The sequence below is a fragment of the Gymnoscopelus microlampas genome (genome assembly GCF_963454915.1).
Source record: "Gymnoscopelus microlampas genome assembly, chromosome: 12".
Taxonomy (NCBI): Eukaryota; Metazoa; Chordata; class Actinopteri; order Myctophiformes; family Myctophidae; genus Gymnoscopelus; species Gymnoscopelus microlampas.
In genome coordinates this window covers 30399887-30425455 of record NC_139949.1, presented here as the reverse complement: position 1 = coordinate 30425455, position 25569 = coordinate 30399887, and the positions used below count along the sequence as shown (strand labels likewise).

Here is a 25569-nt window from a genome sequence, read left to right as displayed (position 1 = left end):
TGAATACCACCGGATTTGCCCCATGTGTGCCTATAGACCATAGCCTGGTAAACCCTCCCTCCAGAAATCTCATTTCCATTTTAGACCAATTAATTGTTTACTAACATTGAGACTGGATGCGCAGGTGATTGTTTCACGCAATCAATTTCCAACCTGTTGTTTCGGGGTGCGCTAGTTTCAGCACATCCCAACCCCCTCTTGTGTGTTGGCTAGTGAGGCGCGTCCTAGCGAGACCTGATAGAATGGGTTTCATTTAGCGCATACTGGTTGCACGCATACTGGTTCTTATCAGTGTGACGTCGTCTGTTAAGGGGTCTATAGAGTTAAAAAAAATAAGGGTTTACCAGGCTATATAGACCACACATGAGCAAATTAAAGTAGCCTACTTAGTATAGATACAATCGATTATTTGCATTGCAAAACGATACGATACGAAACAAAGTCAAACAATACGATATGTTGCTGTTTGCATCAATACAGTTGGAGTGCTTCGGAGTCTTTGTGCAATGTATTAGTCCGTATTTTTCAATAAAGAAGTGTTTTAATTCTGTCTGTGTCAGATTCTGTCGGAAGTTCCCTGTATTCCTCAATGGGTGGTAGTGACGGGCGCATCTGTTGAAAGTCGGAATTACACTCAATATAAACAGGAAGTAAACTTGGGGCTGGAAATGGCGTTCGGCCACAGACGGTATTAAAACACATATCTATTGAAAATATGGACTAATACATTGCACAAATACTCCGAAGCGTGAGTTACCATTTGGGTCAATCGGGTAAGCACCTTATATATATGTTTTGTACACGTACGGAGAAGTACAGGCTTTACTGCTGAGAGTGCAGCACGCGCTGGGGGGTGCTACTAGCCAAGACCATCGTACGAAAGTAAAAGTCAGACTCGATAAAATACATCTATGACAGTCTTGATCCCAGGCTACAGTAACTGTATCGTTACACCCCTAGTAAATTGATGTTGTTGTATGGTACGGTCCAGCCTGGGGATATAATCTGTGTGTAGAAGGTATGGCATCATTCAGTATTGTAACTGTGGTAGCCTCGATCTCCAGGCTTTTATGTGGTGACGGGCTGAGTCGATGCGGTCGATATACTGTACTACGCAGCAGTGCGTAATGATGACCACCAACGCCTGTCGCCTGCATGTCGCTAGAGGCTACCAGAGCATTGGCTATTATTTCGCAGGTATGATCCAGTCATATTCTCCCTCCCATAACATGCACTTGCACTTATTGCACTAGAAACCGCAGTGGGTTACCTTTGGAGGTGCCTCACGACAAGGGGTTGAAACCGGGACACGAAAATGGAAGCTCGGTGCACCGGGGTTGCTGGTCGGGATGCAGCGAAAACAAACCATTACAACCGGAAACATCAGATCAGTGATGCGTGTACAACGCCAGAGACCTGTCTTGTGTGACTGTGATTGTCCCCGAGCTGCACAACATCAACAACAGTGATCCGGTACTATGGGTACTACCCAACCCCCTTCCCTTCCCTTCATCCCCATTTGCATTCCTGTCTTTTTTTGTTTTTTTTACTCACTGCATCCAGTTGAGACTTGTCCCCTTCTTTTGACTGCATGCAAGCAAGGTCCAGTAGGCTACGTGTAGTCTGTCTGTCTGTACTACTACTCACACACACACGTCCCACATTAAATATGATTCATCAGAATACATACATTTAAATCAAAACTAAAACTAATAGGGTCCAACAAAAAGGCGCCCTTTTCCATAAAGTTTTTGCCCCTGAAGAATTGTGCTCCCTGGCTGCAGAGCATTCATAATGGGCCAGGGTGCTGCTGGAGGCAGCAACGAGAGGGAGGGACTTGAGAATACCACATACTCCCATGTTCTAGGCATCGGGATTACTTTGTACGAGACTGTTGTTTAATTTTCTTCACGTTGTAAATGTTTTATCAAAAGACGTCAGGAACGGATTATGTTAGTTTTGTCGGATGACTGGTCGGAGTAGCCACGATTTGAAGTGAAAAGTAAGTACTAAGTAGCCAATTACCATAGGCCTGAACTTCTATAGATAGATGTCAGCTCAAATTCTTTGCCGTTCGTTTTAGCCAGCCAGCCGCTATGTAATGTTTAAATGGATCGATAACTGCATATTACACAGTATGGATGCACACTTCTGCAAAGAAAAAGTCATCATTACAGAATCAGGAATATTGTAACATGGGTTGCCAGACTATTTAAGACGTGGATTTGTAAATGTCGCTGAGCTGTAATGGGTGGAGAGGGACGAGAAAACTGCGCATTGAAACTTTTAAAAGTCCAACATTGTAGAAGAGTCTCATGACTTGTTGACTAACAATGTGAACATTTGATAGGCAAGGAGTGGCTCGTTGTTTACCACATAGTCGGATCTAGAGCCCAAGAGACTTTTCACTACATTATTGTGTTGCCTGTTTGTATTCTTTAATGTACATTTGGTTCTGAAAGGTACAGAAGAAAATCATGTCAAAGCTAAATGTCTCTTGACAGAGAAGGGACAAACTTACACAGCCTACTTTGTTAAAATTATAGCTTCTTCAACCTATGCGGATACACTTTTGATTATAAAATCACCAAATAATGCCACATATCACAATATTTATAGGCTAAAACATAAATATATTGCCCAGTTTTTGCCCACATTTGTTAAACCTGGAGCTACTCACACACATTAAACACAAGATGGGTCCGATACCCAAGAAGGTTCCATTTTATAGCCTAATTGTTTTATTAGAAGATGGTTAAGATTATTTCTTTCTAATTGTTTTATTAGAAGATGGTTAAGATTATTTCTTCTTACACATTGGCTCTGATTATTAACACATTTTTATATATGTTTTACTTTGATGAGAATGTCATGAAATGGCTATGTTGCCAACTTTTGATAACCCAGTCCAGTCCAGACCAACACGCAATTTGTTGCAACTTGCAACCAGTTGCACCAGTCTGAATTGACCCTTTGCAGGTCAGTGCAGTTTTGGGATTCTGTTAAGTGGTTGCAAGTGATTGCCGTTGCAACTTGTTGCGTTGTGAATCATTGGTCATTGGTGTGTGGACTAGGCTTGGTTATCTCAATATCGACAAAACTGTCATAGTCAAAGTACTAGAATTTAAAGACAAACCCAAAAAATATATAGGCTATGGAAAGACAACTGTAGTTTGGGAGTCTTTAGATGTGACTTTTAACCACGATTTAAAGGTAGGATAAGTGATATTTTTCTTTTTTTGTTTTTGTTAAAAAGGTAAGTACTATAGTCTGATAGTAATCATTGCTACAGAGCATTTGTTCAGTCACAGGGGTTTCTACAGCTCTTTAGAAAACAGAATATAGTACATTTTCTGGTGACGAAATTGAAGCCAATCAGGAGAGAGCACTGAAAATGCATTTTCTGTTTCATAAAGAGCTGGAGAGACATGGGAAACTCCTTTTACTGAACAAACACTCTATAGCAATGAGTACTATCAGAATATAGAGTTATGTAACACTTATTTTAACCAAAGTAAATCACTTACCCTACCTACCTTTAATAGCCTCTCTTCTATTTATCTCTCTGTCTCTGACTCCCTCCCCATATGGCCTGGTTGCCCTAGTAACAGTACACTCAGCCAGTAATATATGCAATGCAGCTTAGATTGAAAAGTTGTACAAAACCTTTGCTCTTATTGCTTAACATCTACTACTCTAATACAATTCCACAACATTATTATTACTACAGGAAGTTCTAAAAGCTTCAACTTTTGGTATTTAATTGTAAATAGATCAATACATTTTTTTAATGGATTTGAAAACTTCATGAAGGTTAGAAAAGGACTGCTGATCTTAGGGGGCGTTTTCTATAAACATAGAGATGCAGTTAACTGTTTATCAAAAAACTAATTTTAAATTAGATCGAAATTAGTACATGGTTTAGACATGAGTGATGGGAGTGTGTAGGGGTGAAGTACTGCACATTTTTTGAAAAGTAACTAAACCCTTTCTAGCAGTATTCTAGATATCCTATTGTGCGATTTCATCACTAACAAACCTTCTGAGCTGCAACGTATGATGTTGGTATGGTACAATACTTATGTTGCTGCCTGGAAAATGGCATGGAATTATTTCTTTAGTGGGCTATACTAACTGCATCACCTAAAAATGATTATGCTAGGGACATGCTGGAATAATTTAGTTTTATTTAAAATAAATCAAGAACCAGAAAAGGTGCCTGAATTACCACAAATGTACAACTTCCTGTTCTTTTGAATTTGTCCCAGCGCCAGCACAGCTGGCAGAGACATCAGTGCGATGGCCAAAGTAGAGGAAGAAGTGATAATGGCCAGTAGCTCAGAGGGACAGGTTGTGAATAGAAGGCGCTTTACAAGGGACTACACTGATCTGAGCCCGGATGAGATAGATGGCATGATGGTGAACAAGGGTGAGAATAATGCAATCATAAATCACTGCATTTGATTGAAAATGTCTAATACTGTATGTTTAATATACGCCTAATATGTTTGACAATTTGTTTTAGTAGAAATTACGTAATGTTTGTCGAGCGACATGTCGCTGAAGCATAAATTTGACTTCATTTTCCAATACACAGATGGCCGGGCCTTTATGATGGTACATCAACTTTTAAAAATGAAGGAAGCAGGTATCCCTCCACTACTGCCTGACACACCAATCACCTGCAGAGTGACCAACACAGAGAGATACACTACGCGCTCTAAGGTCTGCAACCGTTGTTTCCTTCCTGGAATTTAGCAGATACTGCTGTAATTGCCACTATGACTTTTGAATTATTACCTTTCACTATGGAATAGTGTCATTTCAATAAGGAATATCTGAAATTTTGCTTCTTACTAGTACATATTTCTTGTGCTTATTCGTTGCATATTGATAGGTTACTATTAGTAGTGCAACATTGATAACATTAAATTAACTATACAGTATATAGTGTTTGTTCAATAACATGGGTCTCTCCAGCTCTTTAGTAAACAGAAAATACATGTTCAGGTTGGGATAACAGTTTCCTCTAATCAGGAGAAAGAAATCTTAAAGGATACAGAATAAACAAGAAAGATTGAAAGTTATGAATAAATGAGCAGACACAATTGGAACTAGAACACTATAAATTTTAAGCTGATATTATCTTTGTGGGGTTCTCTCCCCCGATTGGATGAAATATGTAACCAAACTGAAAATGTATTTTATGTTTACTAAAGAGCTGGAGAGGGGGGGGACGGGGGACCCCTTATACTGAGCAAGCACTCAATGATTATTATCGGAATATAGAGCTTATACTTCTTAACAGACAAAAATAAAAAAGCATTTAAATATATTACTTACAGAACTTTGAATACTACAATTTATCATATAGAACAATCGATCATATCAATACTACAATTTAATGTGTTAGTAATGACTACACTGCTGAAGTTTACAGTGTAATTACAATGATAAAGTTATATTGGAAATTAATTTAATTATTTTAATTATGTTAATACAGTATACTGTATCTGCAATTTCCCACAGTAAACTTCGACCCTTTCCCACTGCAAACCAGTATGCTTTTACCACTTTATCGACATCAGTTAATTATCTCTCCCAGGTCCGTGTCTGTACATTGTACACCGTGAAGCTCACACATGGCCACTTCACCTGGACAGTCAAGAGGAAGTACAAACACTTCCAGGAGCTGCATCGTGACCTTTACAAGCATAAGATGATGCTCCACTTCCTGCCTCTGGGAAGGTCTGTGTTCTACTGTAGCATGCTACTTGTCTCAGTCATGCAAAATCAAACTCTGACTTTGCCACAGCATATTTGTTTAATGGGGAGTGGCGCGGCTGATATCGGGAGTGATGGCTTGTAGTGATTTAGCATTTAGTTATGGCGTGTGCATTCATGATATTCAAATTCCACTTACAGATTTGCGAAAGAAAGGCAGCAGCTGAGGGCCATGTCTGAAGAAATGCCCACCCTACATGGGAGCGAAAGGATGAGAAGGACCTCTAGCAAACCGGTAACATGCATACATACCCCTGGCCCTCCAACACAAACACAAAACGTCCTTGATAACAGAGATGGGCAGAAATACATAAAGATATGTTACTATACATTACAAACGTTTTAAAGTTTGAAGAGGTAAAGGTAAATTGTAGTGGCAAGGAATGTTATGTATTTAATCTGAAACACTCCACAAGATGTAGAAAGATTTAGAAAACAGTGAGGTTTGAAAGCTATCAACAACAGTTGATAGGTTTTAACATTGTTAAGGCATCAATAAACACTCCACGTGAGCGCTTTGGACATGATATCCAAAGCTAGATATCCAATATCTGCTCATAAAACACTTTCTGTGGACTCGACTCCTAGGGGAGAGAGAGAGCGAAGACAAGCGAACACAAGGCCTTTTGGAGGAGCACAAACGTGACCAAACAAAAGAGAAATGTATTGCCAACTGCTAAATCAAGTTACAAATCAAAACAAAACAGACAAAAGTGAAGCATATAGACGTCAGGGACAGGGTGGCCAAGGCCAAAACAATAAACCAAACACCACACTGCTTAGGAAATAAACAAACTACACTAGGTTAAACAAAAATACAAGTCTCCTTAACTAACTCAAGAACACAGGAGAAAAAGATGGAATAAAACAATTGGCTGCATAGCTCTACCAATGCACTCTAAACACACAGTGTACAGATATGTGTTGATATTGGAATAGTAAGGACAAAATAACAAGACTGGGTTTAGCTTCTCCCAGGCTTATACTGTATACTGTACATAACACAGGCTGGATGATTGCCAATAAGGTCAAGGGGCCGTCACCACACAACACACACAACCTGTGGCACTGAGTCCTATAGGGCCATAAGGGCATCCTGCGCCACCCAGTTATCATTTGTTTATAAAAAGAATACCTGCACTTGTCTTGGTAAATATACTGTATAATTTTGCCAGATATCCAAAAATTACTGATTAATTGCATGGTCAAATCGACCAATTCCGATACCGATATTTTGTGTTGATAAGTTTCCACTTTCCAGTAGAGTTTATCTTACACCTGTCATACAGTAACTGTGAGTCTGGGTGCAGGTGCAGACTTCTAAAAACAGTGCATTCTTATTACCAACTTGAAAACACTGATTGAATCTGCAGCCTTCATCATCACAAAAATCATTTTTCAGCTTCAAATTCAAACGTAAATATTATGAACAAAAATATCGCCGTTAAATTATGATCGTTTCGATACTGATATTGCATTTTTAAGGCTGATATTGCCGATACCGATATGATGACCTATTAATTGTTCATTCCTAGTACAAACGCTTCAGTGTGGAGAACCCTGATTCATTTTTTCTTTTTTTCATCCTTTCATCAGTCATCACTTATCGCTGTCTTGTATGTGTGGTAAGTTAATGACTTTACACTGGATTGTGTATCACTTTTTGCTCTCACTCTTGCAGAAATACCTAGAGGAATATCTAAATGGCCTGTTGGAGAACGCATTCTGTAGGAACGACCGCAGCATGGTGAGGGTCATATTGTATAAAATGCATACATACCCTGTCCTCTTCACACACACACAGACAAATTGATTTTACAATCAGCAAGGTGATATAACCTTTTGTCTTTGTTTCAGCTGGAATTCCTTGATATCAGTGCACTCTCATTCATCACTGATCTTGGGTCCAAAGGCTTGTAAGCACAATAAAACAAATACTATTGTGTGTTGATGTGTGTGTGTGAGAGAGAGAGAGAGAGAGAGAGAGAGAGAGAAAGAAAGAAAGTGTACAGTATATCACAAATAAATAAATTGAGAAGTAAGCAATGTTATATACTGTGTGTTATATCGCTGTGTATGTCACTTTGTCTCAGGGAAGGGCCCATCTCCAAAAGGTCAGGGGGTCACCGTATCCAAGGTCTGAACTGCATCGGCCACCATCAGTTCTGTTTCCGTTGGTCACGACGCTGGATGGTGGTCAAAGACTCCTTCCTGCTGTACATGAACCGTGACAATGCCGGCGTCGCCTTTGTCCTGCTCTTTGACCCAGAGTTCAAGGTTAAAGTGGGACGCGCTCACACAGATACCAAGTATGGAGTCTGCTTTGAAAACTTTGCTCGGTAAGAAAGTTGTAGAGATAATGTTATTCATACAGAAGGGCTATAGCTGGAACAGCTGAATTTGACTTGGTGTACTGTACTGTATGAACAGCTCTTCACAGAAGTCAACCTGATCATTATACATAACCATGTTGCACATGGATAGGGCCTTCCATGTTCAGTTACAAGATAAAAGTCAGCGTAGTGTGTAATCTGGGTGGAGTGATCGTTCAGAGGTGTCCTGTCCAGGAGATAAGAGAGGAAGGGTGCAAACATTTTAAGTGCTATGGAACAGTATGCAGTGCAATTGGGGACATTGATGGATAGTCCAGTACATCCAAAGGATGGTTAACAAACTGGTTAACTAGTTAAAGTTAAAGGCAGCCATGGGGGTGATAATCTAGCCAGAGGTGTCCCGGAGACATGAGAGTTAAGTGTGCAAAACATAGTACAGTAATTACTGCTGTGGAACAGTAGGCAGTGCAGAGTTAACAAAGAATAGTGTACATACAACATTAGGATTACAGTAGCTTTCATGTTATTATGGATGGTTGGAATGCTACTGGGAACAGAAACAAATCACACGGGGTGAGGCCAAGTGAACACAAAGCAGTCTGTGGCATCATGGGAAATCTTTCTTGTCAGACAAATTCTTGAAAGGAGTCTGCGCTATCTAACTACCGTAGCCCATTTAGACCTGAGACTGAGATTCTACAAATACCCTCTAAATCAGTGGTTCTCACACTTCAAAGATTTTTCAGAAATGTTAAAAAATAGCAGATGTACAAGCTTGTATGTACGAGCTAGTATATCTGCTTTTTTTGAATAGCCAACGCAAAAATCTAAAATTACCTGGTTTTAATGGGCTAGAGAACAGGGAACCCCTTGGACTTATTTCAAGCACACGTGCCAAGGATATGGTTAATGCCTTTATAGTTTAGGCCATAATATAATAAATTAAAAAGTAATACAAAGCCATACAGTATAAGAATCCAGACAGGTTTTGACCCATGTCGGTATACCTCAGGGTGTGGCTACATTCATTTCGTAAGCACCTAAGCATTCACCTGGACTGGAATTTACTTTATCTCAAACCATGATGACCCGGTATCTTTTGTTCTTGGAGACTGCAGGGTGTTGTAATCAGGGTGCAGGATCTGTCAACTGTTTTCTCACGGCTCGCAGCAATTTCTTTAAACGTAATCCCTCACTCGTATCTAAGTTTCCTCTTAAAAGGCCTGATTGTGGGTGTGACCTCTTTCTTCGTACTAATTCAACAGGGTCACCTGTAAAAAAAAACTTTTTTTTTCAGAACGAATGGTATTATGTAATTGTTTTACATATTGTTGGGTGTGTTTTGTTTATTTTGTTTAGAAGTCTGATCATCAAGTGCAACAGCTACAGACAGGCTCAGTGGTGGAGTCATGAAATCAACAGGGCGGCAGATGCCTGTGATTTTTTCAAAGTGCAACGTTTCGAGGGGTTCGCACCGCCACGGGAGGAAACCCTCACTAAATGGTTAGACCCATGTAGTCTGTGTGGTATTTGCTTTGCCTACCATTCTGCAGCGTTCCTTATAATCAGTCTTATATTCTTTTTTTATTGTGGGAGAACAGGTATGTGAACGGAAGTGGCTACTTTGAGGACCTGGCCAACGCCCTTGAACAAGCCAAGGAGGAGATCTTCATCACAGACTGGTGGTAAGTGTCAGAATGATCAGTGGTGAGCAGGTCTTCACCTAAGAAAGATACATCGGTACACATTGCATGGTAAACATACATGTAGCATGTTGATCAGAATGTAGAGGGACAGTGTAAACGTGTATAATGTATCACTTTGAGATTTTCACAAATGTAATGTGCATTATAAATAAAATCCATTATTATTATTATCATTATTATGTATCGACTGATTGGCGAGTATTGTCTCCTCGTTTCTTTTCCTAGGCTCAGCCCTGAAGTCTTCCTGAAGAGACCAGCTACTGACACGTATTGGCGCCTGGATGAGATCCTCAAACGCAAAGCAGTAGAGACCTCTCTCTGAACCTTTTTATTCTTATTTTTAATTCGACAGAAATGGATTTTTCACCTTTTCTTTTCTTCCTGTCCACTCTGCAGGAACAAGGCGTGAAGGTGTGTATCCTGCTTTACAAAGAGGTGGAGATGGCACTGGGCATCAACAGTGGCCACAGCAAGAGGACGTTAATGAATATGCACCCCAACATCAAGGTCTCATGTTCATTTTACTCTACTGCCATATTATGTGTACAAGAAAATCTACTTGGGCTTGAATACAGAAAGTACAGAGCTGTTAGAGCCTTCCCAAAGTCTCAGACCTCATTTTTCATTGACCATACCTGTACATCATATTTGGGGAGTGAGGCGGGTTGGCGTTTAAACTTTAAACCCCTGAGTATGACGTAAAATGGCTATCAATGGCCACTTACTGTATATCTCCTTTCTTATGTCCATTAGGTAATGCGCCATCCTGACCATGTATCAGCCGTGGTGTTCCTGTGGGCTCACCATGAGAAAATGGTGGCCATTGACCAATCAGTAGCCTTTGTTGGAGGCATTGACCTGGCGTTTGGGAGGTGGGATGACAGTCAGTACCGATTAACTGATCTTGGTGTTACGGAGACAGAGCCAAAAGATGACACCGACGTAAGAGCTGTTTACAAATTTGTGTGTTCTATTTGAGCCATATACCACGTAGTAATATTTAAAATGTTGTGCTACTATGAGTATGCTCATTGTTATGTATTATCCGCTGTGTTCAGTTCACTATATCCCTTTCACTTAAGATGCCAAAAGATAAGCAGGATAATGGGTTGAGTGAGGTTCCAAAGACATCAGAGCCAGAGCAGCCAGTCGATGAGAACCCTGAGGATCTGACTGGCAACAGTAAACTGTGGCTGGGCAAAGACTACAGCAACTTCATTAAAAAAGACTGGACCCAACTGGACCGACCATTTGAAGGTATTGTTTCTGTTGCGAAGGCTCCCCTTATACAGGAGCCTCCCCTAATATCAATATATGGATGATAAATGAAACGGCTATGCTCTAGGGTCCTCCTTATATGGCGAGTACAACCTGTTGCTATATAAGGTTGAGTCGATGCCGGATAAGTCAGTTCAGAGATATTTCAGTTCAGTAACTAATAAGTGTAACTAACAAAGAAAGAGACTTGATCCATTCAATCTACAAGTAACCGGCCTTACAAACCATTTACCCAACCATCTGACTCACTTACCAGCCTCGATTACTCGAGCTTCCACAAGACTCCCACGAGGGTACCGTTCTGACCGACAGCGCTCAGGGCAATCTGCTACCAGCTATCCACCCATACGAACAGTCCTTACAAAACCTGTTCGATACGAACAGTCCTTACAGACTAGTTCATCTCAACAGTTTCTGTACCCTTTTAACATCCCAATGCATGCACAGGCCTTCCGCCTCACATACTGTACACACTAATCAAACAAGTACGCGTGTGTGTGTCACAGACTGACCAAAGTGTGAGACTGTCATCTCTCTTTTTCTCAGATAACATAAAACGCACTGAGGTGCCTCGCATGCCCTGGCGAGACCTGTCGGCAGCTATGCATGGCAAAGCTGCCAGGGACGTAGCCCGCCATTTTATCCAGCGCTGGAACTTCACCAAGGTCGGATTTCTTACAAACAAAAAAAGAGTTGTTTCTGCATGGACATGCTACATGGAAATGTGTTGCTTTATCAAATTGGTGTTGGGTCTTGTCTAGATCTTTAAGAGCAAGTACAAGGACGACTTCTACCCCTGCCTTCTCCCCAAGTCTCAAACCACAGCTGACATGATACCAATTACTGTGCCGGGGTCAAGGAAAGCCAAAGTACAGGTATTTAATTCATTCACACGCACGCGCACACACAGACACACACACAGACTGACCAAAGTGTGGGTATTACATAATACTAGTGGCTCAGACAGGAGGGACAGCGACTTCTTGGGAAATGGTCAAAGCGTTCTTTAGCAAGATACTGAACCCCCAGGTTGGTGCCTTGCATGGTTAGCTCCACCATCAGTGTGTGAACGGGTGAATGCAATGCACATTCTAAAGCACTTTGAATAAAGGTACTATATAAATGCACTATTTACCATTTATGGTATGTCTGGTCTTGGGCTTGGTTTTGCTGTTATGATTGTATTTAAGTGTTGTAAAAGTATGTAAATTCCCCTCATTGTGATGTCACACCGGGGATAATTTGAATAAGTCTGGCCATGCCAGGCTTATGCAAATTAAGCCTTTGCACACCTATTAATTCTGTGAAAAATGTAGCATGAAATGTCATTAGGAAATACATAAATGGATGAATAAGTGTATGAGTCCAATGAGTCTGTGTACAAATGAGTGTGCGAATGTGTTTCTGTACTGGTCATTTTGACCACTTAAATCCTCTGTTCTTAGTGAAACGGGCCTGAGTTACAACTGTACTCGGACCACTTTTTTCTGTCGACTCCAAATCTCTTTGGATGTTCCCCCCAGAATAGGCATGCTGGCGTTCAAGTGGTGCATGTAAAATTAGTTTTCTATTGGAACAGTCATACTCATTTGACAGTCAGCTGATCTGAAGTAGCTTCTTCTTTCTATTATAACGCTGTAATTCCATCAGTTTTATGTCCTCTCCTGATGGAGTGAGGTAATTAACCCGGTTGTGCGAAGCCAAACATCTACTGAAGGAATCCCTTCATGGCCAAGGGAAATCTTGGGCTTATGAGCTTCAGGCAAGTCTACTTGTCTGACCAACACAAGGGTCTAGAATTCTCTGTAATCACTGCAGATGTGTTAGTTATGTTGTATATTATGTAACGTACTCTTTCACACAGATTGTTTAAAATAAAGTTTTAATAGTTATCCACATGAAGCCTGGCATCCCTATTCTGGGCATGTAATAATAGGCGAACATTCGGTGAAAATGAGTGAACAGTCTGTAAAAAGAAAGCAATCTACAAGCGCGCACCACATTGCGTTGTGACGCATTGTGAGCTTATTTATTTTTGATTGGCTATTTTCTGCAAAGAGACTTGTTGCAGAGGGAGTTTGACACAATCGCAGTTTTTATTGACAAAAATATGGCTCATCAGAAGTACACACAAACCACAGCCAATGAGCATTGTGGGGAAACAGCAGCTCTCTGAGAGCATTTTTGTGACGCACAGCCATAACTCCCAGAGGCATGCTCACAGAGGCCTGTCAGACCTGCAAACTACATTAGGGATGAGAAGCTATCGCTCTCAAGTTTGAAGGATCTGTATCGGCTGGAAATAGAGATCAGAACACACACTGTAAAATCCTCAGTGTTAATTTAATCACATGAACCCCAGCATCCCTAATCTGGCGGCGAACCTTTGGTGAAAATAGCAGATCTACAAACTTGCAACGCATTGTGAGCTTGTAGATTGACTATTTTTGGTGAAGAGACTTGATGTAAAGGGAAATACAGTATTCGCAGAACAATTATAGAGCCCTGGGGGACCCCGGTCAACGAAACCCTGTTAACCCCGGTTAAAATCCTCGGCCATCCCACCCATAGCCATATTTTGTGTTTTTCTTTTAAATGCCAGACGCCAGAAAGTGTAAGAATGGACCGTTATGGCTGCAGCATACTTCTTCCTGAAACAAAGTTCGGCAACACTAACACTACACTAAAAACAAAATGACATAATTGCGGAGAAAACAGAGCAAATGCATTGCCTTGCTGAAGTTCTTGCACCTCCAAGATTTTCTAATGAGCCAAAAATGTTCTTTTAGAAACTCAAGGTACACATGCTTTATTATATAATTGTATTTCCCCAGTCAACATTCAAGCCAGTCTATGGTTTCAGGACTGTATATAGTGGGTGTGGTCTAGCGTTCAGCACTCAAAGCAGAGCTCCATCAAGCATAAAACAATTTTGGCCTCAAAGAACTTGTTTGGTTTCGGCAAGCCAAACAAAATGGGACTTGGCCTGAAGTACGCTGCCAGCTTTGCTGTCCATTTTGGTATTTTTTTTAAGGGTTAAACACTCAGGATTTTACTCTGTAGTCACTCTACATCGTATAGTAGTAGATAGTTGAGAACGATGATTTTGTTTGACTTTTCAGTATGTCATAACATAATTACCATGGACAGGTACATTTCTAAAACTTTAGATAATACTGAATCAGATGACCTTGTAGTAAACACCAGTGATCGTGTTGCTCATACTGAATAACATAAAGGCAGCCAAGCTTAATGCCTTTGTTGCAGGGTGGGACAACATACAGGCAGTCAAACATGAAATATAGCACCCTTTGAGCACCCATGAGCAGTTGTTCCAATGCCCTTTGACGTCATCATGTAACAAACTCTATTCAATAATGTATGAACAACTATACCATCTTCACAGTCTGCATTGAGGAGTTTATTAGACATTGGGTTACTCTCACTCACTGTCTGATTGAGATGTTTTTAAAAGAATGTACTGCTCAGCAAGTTGTGTTTTTTTGGGGTCACGATAGCTATTGTTGTGTTTGTTTGTGTTCTTGTATTGTGGGTGTTGGTCTGTAAGCCTAAACCTACATTAGCTCTCTTTTGTGAGGCTATCCTATTGTGTTGTGCTGCTTCCTTGTCGAGGTCCCCCGGCCAGCTCTATAGACAATTTGATAGAGCACATGGTTCTATGTTAATGTTTTTCAGGACTTTAGATTCATACATAGCCAATTTAGTAGTATCAACAAGTCAAGTACAAGTTAACAGTACTTGGTAAATAGAAGTGAATAGGGATGTGACGATGCCTCGTGAGAAAATCAATACAAATGTGTGATGATTTAAATCGGTGAATCAAAGATTTTATCACAATGCTCTTAAGAACTTTATCAAGTTCTTTTGTTTGCTTGTTCTCCGCGCGCACTCACTTACATGCATGTACGTCATACTACGCCAGAGTATAAATTGGGCTTTTGCAGTAAAGCTAATTAAAGAAGATACTTAATTTTTCTTTGCCGAAAATAGCCGATCTACAAGCACCAATGCGTCGCGATGTGAGGCGTTGTGAGCTTATAGATCTGCTATTTTTGCTGAATCATGTTCGGCCCTGAATAGATGTGCTAGCGTTCTTAAGGAAGCTTATAATTTATATGCTATGATACAAACTGTATGTGTGTGTTTTAACTCAATTCTGTCAGGTTTTGCGCTCTGTGGATCGTTGGTCTGCTGGAACCTGTGAGAACTCAATCCTCAAGGCCTACATTCACACAATTGAGACCAGTGAGCACTACATATATATTGAGGTACTGTATTTTAATTCACTGTAAACATGCAAGCACAGAGTTTGTGGTACAGATAAGCACTAACGTTTCATTTGTCTATGAATTTCACTGCTGACGGCACATCAACAGTAACGAGAGCGATTTGCTTGTGTTAGATGTTGGACTGCATTTGTATTTTTATGTATAGAATGTATGTATATCGTGTATTAACCTAGTGAATGCAAAGTGCGTGTCTGCACCGCATCCCTGACATCTGCATCCCTGACATCTCTTGATTAATTGCATAGCATTACACACATGGAGTTCACATGACATTGAGATACTCTGCAGCTAGCCAGCCTGTTTGTAATCATACGGAAGCGGATGAGGTCTGAATGACATCACAATCACAGCTTGGTGCTTTCCTTGTCACCATCCCAGCTTCCCCATTCCAGCTCCTCACCTCATACTGAGTTACCATCTGTTTCTCCGTTTTACAGAACCAGTTCTTCATAAGCTGTGCTGATGGGAAGAGTATTCACAACGGGATTGGCGATGCAATTGTGGATCGAATCCTGCGTGCGCACAGGTATGCAGCCAGTCTGCGTTCACAAGTCAGTCTGGTGGCGTCTGTTCAGATCTTTAGCTCCACACTGCACAGTCATGCTTATGGCTCTTTTTGACTACAAGAACTACTGTAAATGACCTCCAGTGCAACCTTACTTGGGCCTTGCTCAGGAGGTAGTACTAACCCTGAGTTCTCGGAACCCAGAACCCAGAACTTATAATTTTAAAGAAATCAAAATGTCATGTTCGCAATGCGCCGGCTGTTTTTGTTTTTATTATTACCCCTTAGGGGTGGTTCTGCTTATAATGTAAAAATAAAAATAAAATAAAAAATCACAGAAAGTTTCAGGTTATGGAAGGTTCCGTGTTACCCTTCATAGTCGAAAAGAGCTATTAGTTATGCTTAGGCTGTAGACTGAGGTTATCGTCTAAATAGGGCCCCTAGTGTGTGTATTCAAGTAACACTTACCTGGTATGTGTATTAAGTAACACTTAAAGGACGACTTCACCCATTTTCAACCTATCTTCATATAATTGGTCCTCACTAATGCTCATTATAATATTGTACTATTTTTGTCTACTCGGTCTGCGTCTCAGAGGAGGGCTGTGGACAGTTCAGAAACCCGCTTACCAGTGACCTCATCGATGGGGAATCCAAACTTATAGAAAGCCATAATAGAAGCCATTGTTCTCGCGTTAATAAAAATAAATATAATAAATCTGAACTGTCCACAGCCCTCCTCTGAGACACAGACCGAGTATAAAGAAATCGTACTATATTATCATGAGCATTAGTGAGGACCAATTATATGAAGATAGGTTGAAAATGGGTGACGTTGTCCTTTAATAACAGATGACAGCTAATTTCAAAGATAACATGCATTACTCCATGAATTATTTCAGTGAGCAGAAGAAATACAGAGTGTTTGTGGTGGTTCCTCTTCTTCCTGGGTTTGAGGGAGACATCAGTGAAGGTGGTGGAAATGCCATTCAGGCTATACTTCACTTCACTTACAGGTAAGAGTTAAGAAGCTTGTTGGTCATGGCTCCTGAAGTGTTGAATTTGGGAAAACATTCTCATTGGCTAACCGCTGGCTTAGCGTCCTCTCAGATCTTTACCCTGATCATCTCTAACCTAATGCCTAGTCTCAGGTAGCCAGACAATCAGAGATCAACCCCTACAAATACGTATGGGGAAATATAATTTCAATGTATGGGCTTGAATGGCAGAGAAAACCAGTACTAGCAAACCTGCACCCGTTGCTTTGAAAACCAATCCTGATATCTGTCCCAATATGAACAACCACACTGAAGTCTTGGAATTGCCCCCCCCCCCCATTTCCCCCCCCTGAATTGTTTCCACCCAGTTTTAAACAATTCATTACATATTATATTTAGATGGGAGATCTCTGATTGTCTGGCTGTGAGACTACTTCATGCCTAAAAACAACCATTAGTACTTGAACCTAAATTGGTACTTGGCTCTGGGTGTTCATACAATGCATTGTGGGAGTGATACTTACCGTTCAGGAGCCATTACCTAACTTGTAATATTAAGTAGATTATTACATTTGCTCACTACCTGTGGCCCTCCATCTGTTTTACAAAGCCCAACATTGTGGCTTACTCTGTATTAAGAAGTATTAATATCACATATTTGGTTTAGTTTATGATGGCTTTTAATGTTTTAGGACCATGTGCCGAGGAGAACATTCCATCCTGTCGAGACTGAGCCAAGGTGAGTTTCCTGTTGTACCTGCTGACACATTCAACTCAAAATCCATCTTACACCAGAAAATGCCACCTAGTTCATTCCTAACGCGTGTCTCTCTCTTTCTTCTTGCGTTGCTCCTTTTAACTGAAGCTACTGGTACTAGGTATCTGTCAAACAGGTCTCAATTCTCATCCTTAACTAGCTCCTCTTCTTTTTACATTCATGTTTAAAGTCAATATTGTAATAACAACAATCCTTATGTTCCTCTAATGTATCTAATGAATCTTCATTTTGTAGCTGTCTAGCAGTCCAATGAATGTTTCTTGTCTCTCCCAGTCAAGGACCAGTGGACTGAGTACATCACACTGTGTGGGCTGAGAACACATGCCCAACTCTCCGAGTCTCTTGTCACAGAGCTCATCTATGTCCACAGTAAGACCATCATTGCTGATGACCGTCGCTATATCATCGGTGAGTCACCAGTGGAACAAACACATTGATAGGCAGGACATCACAGCAACCCTGAATCACCAGGGAATCACAGTCAAGATTAAGAATAGCTCAAGTATTCTTTTAAGAATTAGTAATGTAATGTACAGTGTACAGTAGGAATAATGATAGTTCCTATCTGCCATTTGCTTACACAGATTTAAGTGGAAGAAGGAACATGGGTAGATGATAGAGATGGGACTTGTATTATGCAATAGTTAATGCAAATAGATTCAAGCTAAGAATAATAACAGTACTTATAGAGTGTTGCAAAGCCTTTTGTCTGTCCTGCACAAACCCAGCGTTAAGGCATGTCATTATTGGCGAAAATGTTCAGAATTGTTTAAAGAAATTGCTGATCTACAACCTCCCATCGCAACACGTTGTGGGCTAATACTGTAGATCACCTATTTTTGAAAATGTTTGAATAGGACTGTTGCCACTAGGTTTTTAGTGACTGCTTTCTTTATTATAATTACTATGAGATTTGAATGGAAAGGCTGAGCAATAAATACATGCTGTACTTTGTGGTAGTAGGCAAAAGGGAAAAGTTCGGATAGAGGGCAAAGGTGAAAAGGACCACTCATTTACAAGAATATTTTTCTGCAAGGATATTTATATTGTAATAAATGCATTCCGTTTTGGAATACTTGTGCCCAAAGCATCCGACTCTAATAGTAGTCTGTTAACGAGAGAACATTCCACTTCGTGCTCTAGGCTCGGCCAACATCAATGACCGCAGCATGTTGGGCAGCAGAGACAGTGAGCTGGCAGTGTTGGTGGAGGATGAAGAGAGGGTTCCCTCCACCATGGGAGGAGAGGAGTACCAGGCAGGACCCCTCACTCTTTCCCTGCGCAAAGAGTGCTTTCGGTAAGGACAAAATAGTAGTTAGCGTTTTTTTGGCTCTGTTATTTTCAGGCAAACGACACGATTGTGTATGAGAACACACATCTACAGAACACCTGTAGATGTGTTCTGTGATGTGACAATACATCTCAAGTATGTCCTCTGTTTTCGAAAGGAACCGTGCAAGAAGACCTTTTTGAGCAAGTATATAGTTTTCATAAGGAGTTATTTGTTGTGGATCCAAATGTAATTTTGTAAACCACATGACGTTTGCTCCTTTGGTTGGACAGACATACTCTGATGAAGGTCTATTGACCGAAAGCTAAGCATATAGGCTCAGTGCATAACTGTATTCCCAGGTTTTCAGAAGGTGCCAGGTGGCATACCCATATTTCCTCTTTCAGTTCATTTTCTCATTGTTTTGCTTGATTGGCTCAGCAGCAGATTTTAACTGGAAACACATGTGAAGGTGGCATAATTCAAACCTGCCTCCAAGCCAATCAAGTGAAGCTATGGGAAAATGAATTGGAACAGGAAACACTTATGCCACCTGGGACTACAGTTATGCACATTTGATGGAAGTGGTTGGACAGCATTTTTCCTAGTGTAAACCACACAATGTAAAAATGTACCCTGAAATCCTTATCTATTAATAGTTTCTTGTCATTGGCTATAGTTTGAACACATTGTATTGAAATCTTTGACAATCTGTATGTTCCTATCAGGGTTCTCGTGGGAGCGGATTCAGACCCCAAAATCAACATCGATGATCCAATAAGTGACGAGTTCTTCTTCTTGGGCTGGAATGCATCTGCTAAAGCTAATGCTGCAATTTATGACAAGGTAATCTAATAATCAAACATTAATGAATGTTAATTCCTATTTGACTATTTTACCTTTATCTCCATTGAATATGTAACCTCTATTTTTTCAAAATCCTTCTCTGTCCTTTGCGGTTCACGGCTGGTCTTCGCTGTGATCCTGATCCAGGTCTTCAACTCCCTGCCCTGTAAGGCTGTTCACAACATGCGAGAGCTGAAAGAGCATTCCGACAAAGAACTTCTCCGTGACACAGACCCTGAGCAAGCAAAAGAGGAGCTGAAGGCCATCCGAGGTCTGCTGGTCCACTTTCCGCTTACGTTTCTGTGTGACGAGAACCTGCTGCCTCCACTGGGCAGTAAAGAGGGCATGGCCCCCATAGGACTGTGGACATAATGCTTGATTTATACTTGGATGCCCAGCGTTTCGCACACCGAAAATAGCAGATCTACAAGCTCATAATGTGTGTGAGCTTGTAGAGCTTTTTCGGAGTATAAATCAACCACAGACAGTATAAGGTCAACCATAGAGATCAATGTCAGTACTTTATTCAACAGAGGGACTCCTAGATCCCTGTTACCTCACTAATCATTTAACAAAATAAATATAATAGTAGCGACACTATGACCAATATTATGAGGACGCCAGGACGGCTTAGATTTCAAATGGTCTATAGACTATATTCCGTAAGGCTACCTTTTACATAACATTTTAACATTTTTTAAGATCACATGTCATTTTGTATTTTCCTAGAAGACAAATGATGATAGGCTACTCTGAAATAACCACTGAAATGTGCATTTGACAATTGATCATTTGCTTTAACTGTAGATTATTTGTTTTAAAATAGGTGTTAATTATGGCAGTATCTGCTTTATAACTTCCACAATGCATGTTTGACTCTGAACTGTATAGGTCTGGTGGTGGTGCAAAGGCCATGTACGTGAGTGTATGAGTAAGAGGAGGATTGGAAGGTTGGATTATAAGTCAAGCATCTCAGATAACTGGGGAACATTGTGTACATTTATTGTGGCAAGGTTTGGGGTGGGTGGATCTCTGTCATTTCTCTCTTTTTTCCTCCTCCCATGCGCTTTCTTTCCCTCTTCCCCCATCTCTCTCTGCTTCTCCCCTCTCTATCCACACACACACACACACACACACACACACACACACACACACACACACACACACACACACACACACACACACACACACACACACACACACACAGACACTTCATCTCTCACTGCAGTGCCAGCAGATCTGTCAGAACATTTGTGGTTGTTATGGTGATGAACAAAAAGCTGACAGGAGTGTAACTGAAATAAAGAATAGATAGGACAGAAACAAACATAAGGTTGATAAAGGTGACTTCCCAACCAGGATTGTATATTGGAAGATACTGCATGTGTATGGTGAGTGACAGTTTCCACGGAAGCAATGTCCTTTGAAAAGTATTTTTACTGTAGGGTAAATGACCAGTTCAGAAAATCATTTAGAAAAAGATGATTAGGGGTTGGTCTCTTTAATATAGCAGTTTTGCATTTAGTTTTTGATGTCAACATGTTGATGAGAAGTAGCACGCTCTTTCCCAATGCCAAGGTCAAGCCATGGTGTTTATCACATACTGCAAGTACAGTACAATACAGTTTGTAGCAGCATTATAGTCTCTGAAATTCTTGTACTTCAAGCTTCAGTGGGGATAACAATAAAATAAGAATAAGATTAAATAAGATTGAAAGGTAAAATAGTAGTAATAAAAAAGGTATAATAAAATAGCTGTACCGTCAGGACTGAGCGCTGAACCTGGGGTGACGGGTCCTTTTCACTTGCGACCCGCTCTCTGGGGAACACACCTCCAATCCACATACTGTAAAGATGCCCCCACCCTATCATCATTCAAAAGGATCCTCAAACTCAGCTCTTCAGACTCACATTCCCTAGCCAACACATGCCTTTATTGTCTTTTGACACCATTTATTGTATCATTCTGTTATGATTAAAAACAAAAACAAAACAGTACATTAAAACACTACATAGTTTGAATGTACTATTATTAACCATGTTGTTGCTGCCCATAAGTTGTTCAGCGTCTTAGTTAGGGTTCATACTATATATTAATACTGTTAATGAGTACCAGGTTATTGTGTGTTAAATTGAAGGTGTGGCATAAAATAATGTCATACTTGATTATTTCCAGGCTTCTGGGGAGGTACAGTAGTTTAAAATGTTTAGCAACACTAGTCAGTAATGTTAGAAAGTAGAAAGCAAATAGTTTGCTAGGTTAACAGTTTCAAATCCTACTAATCTTCAAATTATACATTTACTTTCAAAGATTGTAATGATATTTGGAAATATCAGCAATCATAAACTGTATTTGCACAATCACCTGAGATCATGGATGCTTGATGCTTCTTTCTAATTGTCATGGTGTTTTAGGCAGCAAAGAAAATAGGAATATTTGAGATGATAAAAACAAAACCTCAGTTTTGCTAAATAGCCATAGTATCTACCATACACATTTTTTTCATATTTTTTTCATATCTTGGGTATATCATTTGAACACATTGAAATGTTATGGAGGGCAGCCACTGTTACATTTTTGAAGCCGCTGTTTCTTAAAGTCTGATTTATGCTTTATTCAACTGAAGAAAAAAATCTCAAATGATATGCTATTTTTGTTGAGTGATGTCACACGATACTTTGTTGTCAAAACATTAACCCTGATTCATGCTTCAGTCACAGTGTTGTTTTTATGTGTCGCTTGACAAAAATCATGTCTTTTCAAATGAAAAAAGTGACGTTGTTGACACATCAGGAAAATACGATTTTTGTTGAGTGACACTGTCACCAAAGCATACATCAGCCTACAGAAGGCAGAAATATGGCACTCAACCAGATATACTGTAGCAGTGGTCTTAAATTGAAGAAAACTTTTGGAGAAGCAAAATGTTTTAGAGGACCAAGCAGGGAAACTGAAAAGACTGAAGGCTGTATGAAGTGTGTTATTGTAAGTAATCTAATGGTTTGTTTGTTTTATAATGTGTTTGTATACCTTCCACAGAAAAAGCCAGTAAAACTTTTGGTTTCACAAATGCTGCATTGCTGATTTCATAATCATTCACAATTTCCTTGGGAAGTTACCTTGACGCCATCATGGAGCCATTTTTCGTTTCTTTTATACAGTACAGCACAAACTGGCGGCTTGATTGGTAGCCTACTGTACCTGTATTTGAAAACCACTTCCAATGTATGTAACCACACTGGTGATTTTACATTGACTGTATTGTATTTTTATTTTATCAAGAGCCAGAATTACCAATACCTCTTTATTATTACAGTACTAATAAACTCTATTACCATGACATTTTAAAGGGTTATCATCTTGTGGTGTGCTGGTAGCTGACTGGATAGTATGTTGACCATATAATCACTAATTCCCCTGTTCGATTCCAGCTAGAGACCTGTATTGCGTGTCTTTCACTCTCTACCCTCAGTTTCCTGTCTCTCCTATCCTATGAAAATGAAACAAAAACTGCCTAATGTTATGTATACAGTAAGTCTTATATAAAACATGTGTAATGTGGAAGTTTGTTATAGCAGAATACTTCACAGGTCCAAGTTCATTTTGGAAAAACAAGGGAAACCATTGTGTACATATTTTAGCTATTATTAGACTTAACTAATCTAACAGTACATGTTACTTACATAGCTGGGAGGACAGTTACAAATAACTTTTTACTTAAGTGCTAATAGATAAACTACATTTTACCATATGAAAATGTATGGTAAATGAATGTATATAAATAATGTGTAATGTAATGAATGCTCCACCACCTCTTCCTCTTAACGCAAATATTGTATGTATAGTTCTTGAATAGGCCTACATCTTCTGATGCACCTGAACACATCATCAGTGATGTTACCTGTGGTTGGGTAAACTAACTGATCCTATAATTATTTCAACATACCTAGGTAACCATAACCATAATAACCAGACGTCTATGCTTGGTAGAAAATTGCCCGTATTTGAACAGTTAAAATGTCGTCAGTAGTCCATCTTAAAAAAAGAAAGAAAAAAGATATATATATATATATATATATATATAGGGTACAGCTAGCCTGTGTGTGTGCGCGCGCGGGCGGGCGCGTGCATAGGTAAAAACTAATATTATGGTGTCGCTTATTGCCTTCCAGTATAAGGCTATTCAATGGCGGCTGCTGTACTGTAGCCTACTACAGTATCAGTATCAATATGTAGGCCTATCAGTATCACCTGTGGTCTGGCCAGCAGTTGTTGCGTAGCTGTGTGTGTGTGTGTGTGTGTGTGTGTGTGTGTGTGTGTGTGTGGACTGTGGTGGAGAGGTTCAGGTAATTTGTCCCTGGTGAAATACCGTAGTAGCCTACTGCCTACTCAACAGACTAGCGAGAAAAACACTTGAGGAGTGTGTTGTGTGTGTGTGTGTGTGTGTGTGTACAGGGTTCGTTCGTCGTAATAACACCTCACACGACACAGACTGGGAGGGAGCGTAGAGAGACAGACAGACAGACATAACATGGCGAAATAACAAGTTTCCTGCTCGCTGCAGTTCGTATGCGCGCCCCGTGCCGCCGCTGTGGAGAAACGCATTCTCTAGAAAGTGCGTAAAACTTGGATGTCGCAGCTCGAAACAAGCGGCATCGCTGCTTATCTCCAAACAGCGGAGGGCCGCTGCTGCTGAACGGGGTGTAGTTATATCGTTACGGCTTGTGTTTTTGACGTTGAATCGCTGGGCTGTGTGTGTGTGTGCTGTCGTCGGACGGGCGGCTGGCGGTGCAAGGAGGCGACGGACTGACTGACTAACTAGTGTCAACAACACGGAACATGGATGAAGACCGAAAGTTCATGTTGGACGTTGTTGCAGAAGACCGTATAGCTCGCTAGCGTTAGCCACCTAGCTGTTTTGGACGGCGGACCTCCGCACCTGACTCGCTAGCTCTACTTAATTAGCGTGCGCTCCTCAATTGAAGGCACAAACAAAGTCACGTTCCGAAGTTTGAGAACAGCAACGGTGTCGGCCTGTCTAATAAGATGTTTTTTTAAATATCGGGCTTGATATAACGTTATACCTGCATGGCTGGGGAAATGTACATGTTAGGTTGTTAAAAAATAGGATTAACCAGGCGGCCATCACATCATCAGATCCAGTACTGTGTTCTTTAAGTGTCATTTGGTTGTGTGTGCGTTGCTCACTGGGTTGTTGCCATGCAGCAGTAGAGATCAACATGAACGCAGCAAGGTGTTCAACAACACTGGAGGTGCAATATGCTGAAATCCTGCCACTTGCTTTAACACACTCGGTAGCAACCTAACAATAGCGTAAATAATCAACAACGTGAAAACTAAATATTTTTTTTTACGAATTGTCCGGGTTGGCATATGTATTTTTTCCTAAAACAACTGCAGATGTTCAGCATCTTGGTCAGGGCTAACGTGAGCTGAGCTAGCCAGCTGGGTGCGTCTGTCTGTGTCGTGTGATCCCTGCACAGCCCGGTGTTTGCGATGTGAAATCAAGTTGTTGTACTAGTTGGAGCACACTGACACAATCCCTCCCGAAGAGAAGCAGCATCGAGTTTATATAGCCGTCCAAGGCTTGCCAAATTTCGTATTCGCAATCAGCTGGCTAACTTGTGTTAGCCACCGTTCCAAGTTTTGCCAGCAATGACTGAAAACGCCCCCACACGAAGCCTGGATGACATAGACCTCGCCGCGCTGAGGGTGAGTAAAGCTATTCAAATGAGATTG

The 25569-nt window shown here is 40.5% G+C and overlaps 2 protein-coding genes across 7 annotated transcripts in view; both read left to right on the top strand.

Moving 5' to 3' along the window:
• The first annotated feature begins 1156 nt into the window (after positions 1-1156).
• On the top strand, positions 1157-23149 carry pld2 (phospholipase D2). 3 transcript variants are annotated; one of them, XM_084074748.1, is made up of 24 exons: positions 1157-1473; positions 4269-4429; positions 4598-4725; positions 5606-5748; positions 5926-6019; positions 7466-7531; positions 7642-7700; positions 7878-8123; positions 9477-9620; positions 9719-9802; positions 10049-10127; positions 10220-10330; positions 10577-10765; positions 10906-11080; positions 11648-11766; positions 11863-11976; positions 15286-15390; positions 15849-15937; positions 16819-16932; positions 17607-17653; positions 17966-18100; positions 18836-18989; positions 19691-19808; positions 19956-23149. In XM_084074748.1, the coding sequence occupies exons 2-24, from the start codon at positions 4300-4302 to the stop codon at positions 20178-20180; spliced, it is 2868 nt and encodes a 955-aa protein (XP_083930874.1). In that variant the 5' UTR covers positions 1157-1473; positions 4269-4299; the 3' UTR covers positions 20181-23149. The 3 variants fall into 3 exon arrangements, with proteins under 3 accessions (XP_083930874.1, XP_083930873.1, XP_083930875.1); XM_084074747.1 differs by lacking the exon at positions 1157-1473 and adding an exon at positions 1843-2002; XM_084074749.1 differs by lacking the exon at positions 1157-1473 and adding an exon at positions 3156-3213.
• A 1047-nt stretch (positions 23150-24196) lies between these two features.
• mink1 (misshapen-like kinase 1) overlaps positions 24197-25569 on the top strand; it is a 31019-nt gene continuing 29646 nt past the window's right edge. The window contains exon 1 of one of the 4 annotated variants that reach the window (XR_014601986.1): positions 24197-25542. Coding sequence is in view for 3 of the 4 variants with exons in the window: in XM_084074682.1 (XP_083930808.1) it covers positions 25486-25542 (57 nt within the window). In the remaining variant the exon portion in view is untranslated. The remainder of the gene's footprint in view (positions 25543-25569) is intronic. The other 3 variants (XM_084074682.1, XM_084074684.1, XM_084074683.1) reach the window with 3 other exon arrangements.

What these genes read in the sequence shown, in the direction of transcription:
- pld2 (XM_084074748.1), top strand. Translation starts at nt 4,300, where the DNA reads ATGGCCAAAGTAGAGGAAGAAGTGATAATGGCCAGTAGCTCAGAGGGA. An exon ending in CAAGGAAAGCCAAAGTACAG is followed by an intron (nt 11,977 to 15,285) that starts GTATTTAATTCA and finishes CAATTCTGTCAG; the next exon opens with GTTTTGCGCTCTGTGGATCG. An exon ending in ATGCTGCAATTTATGACAAG is followed by an intron (nt 19,809 to 19,955) that starts GTAATCTAATAA and finishes ATCCTGATCCAG; the next exon opens with GTCTTCAACTCCCTGCCCTG.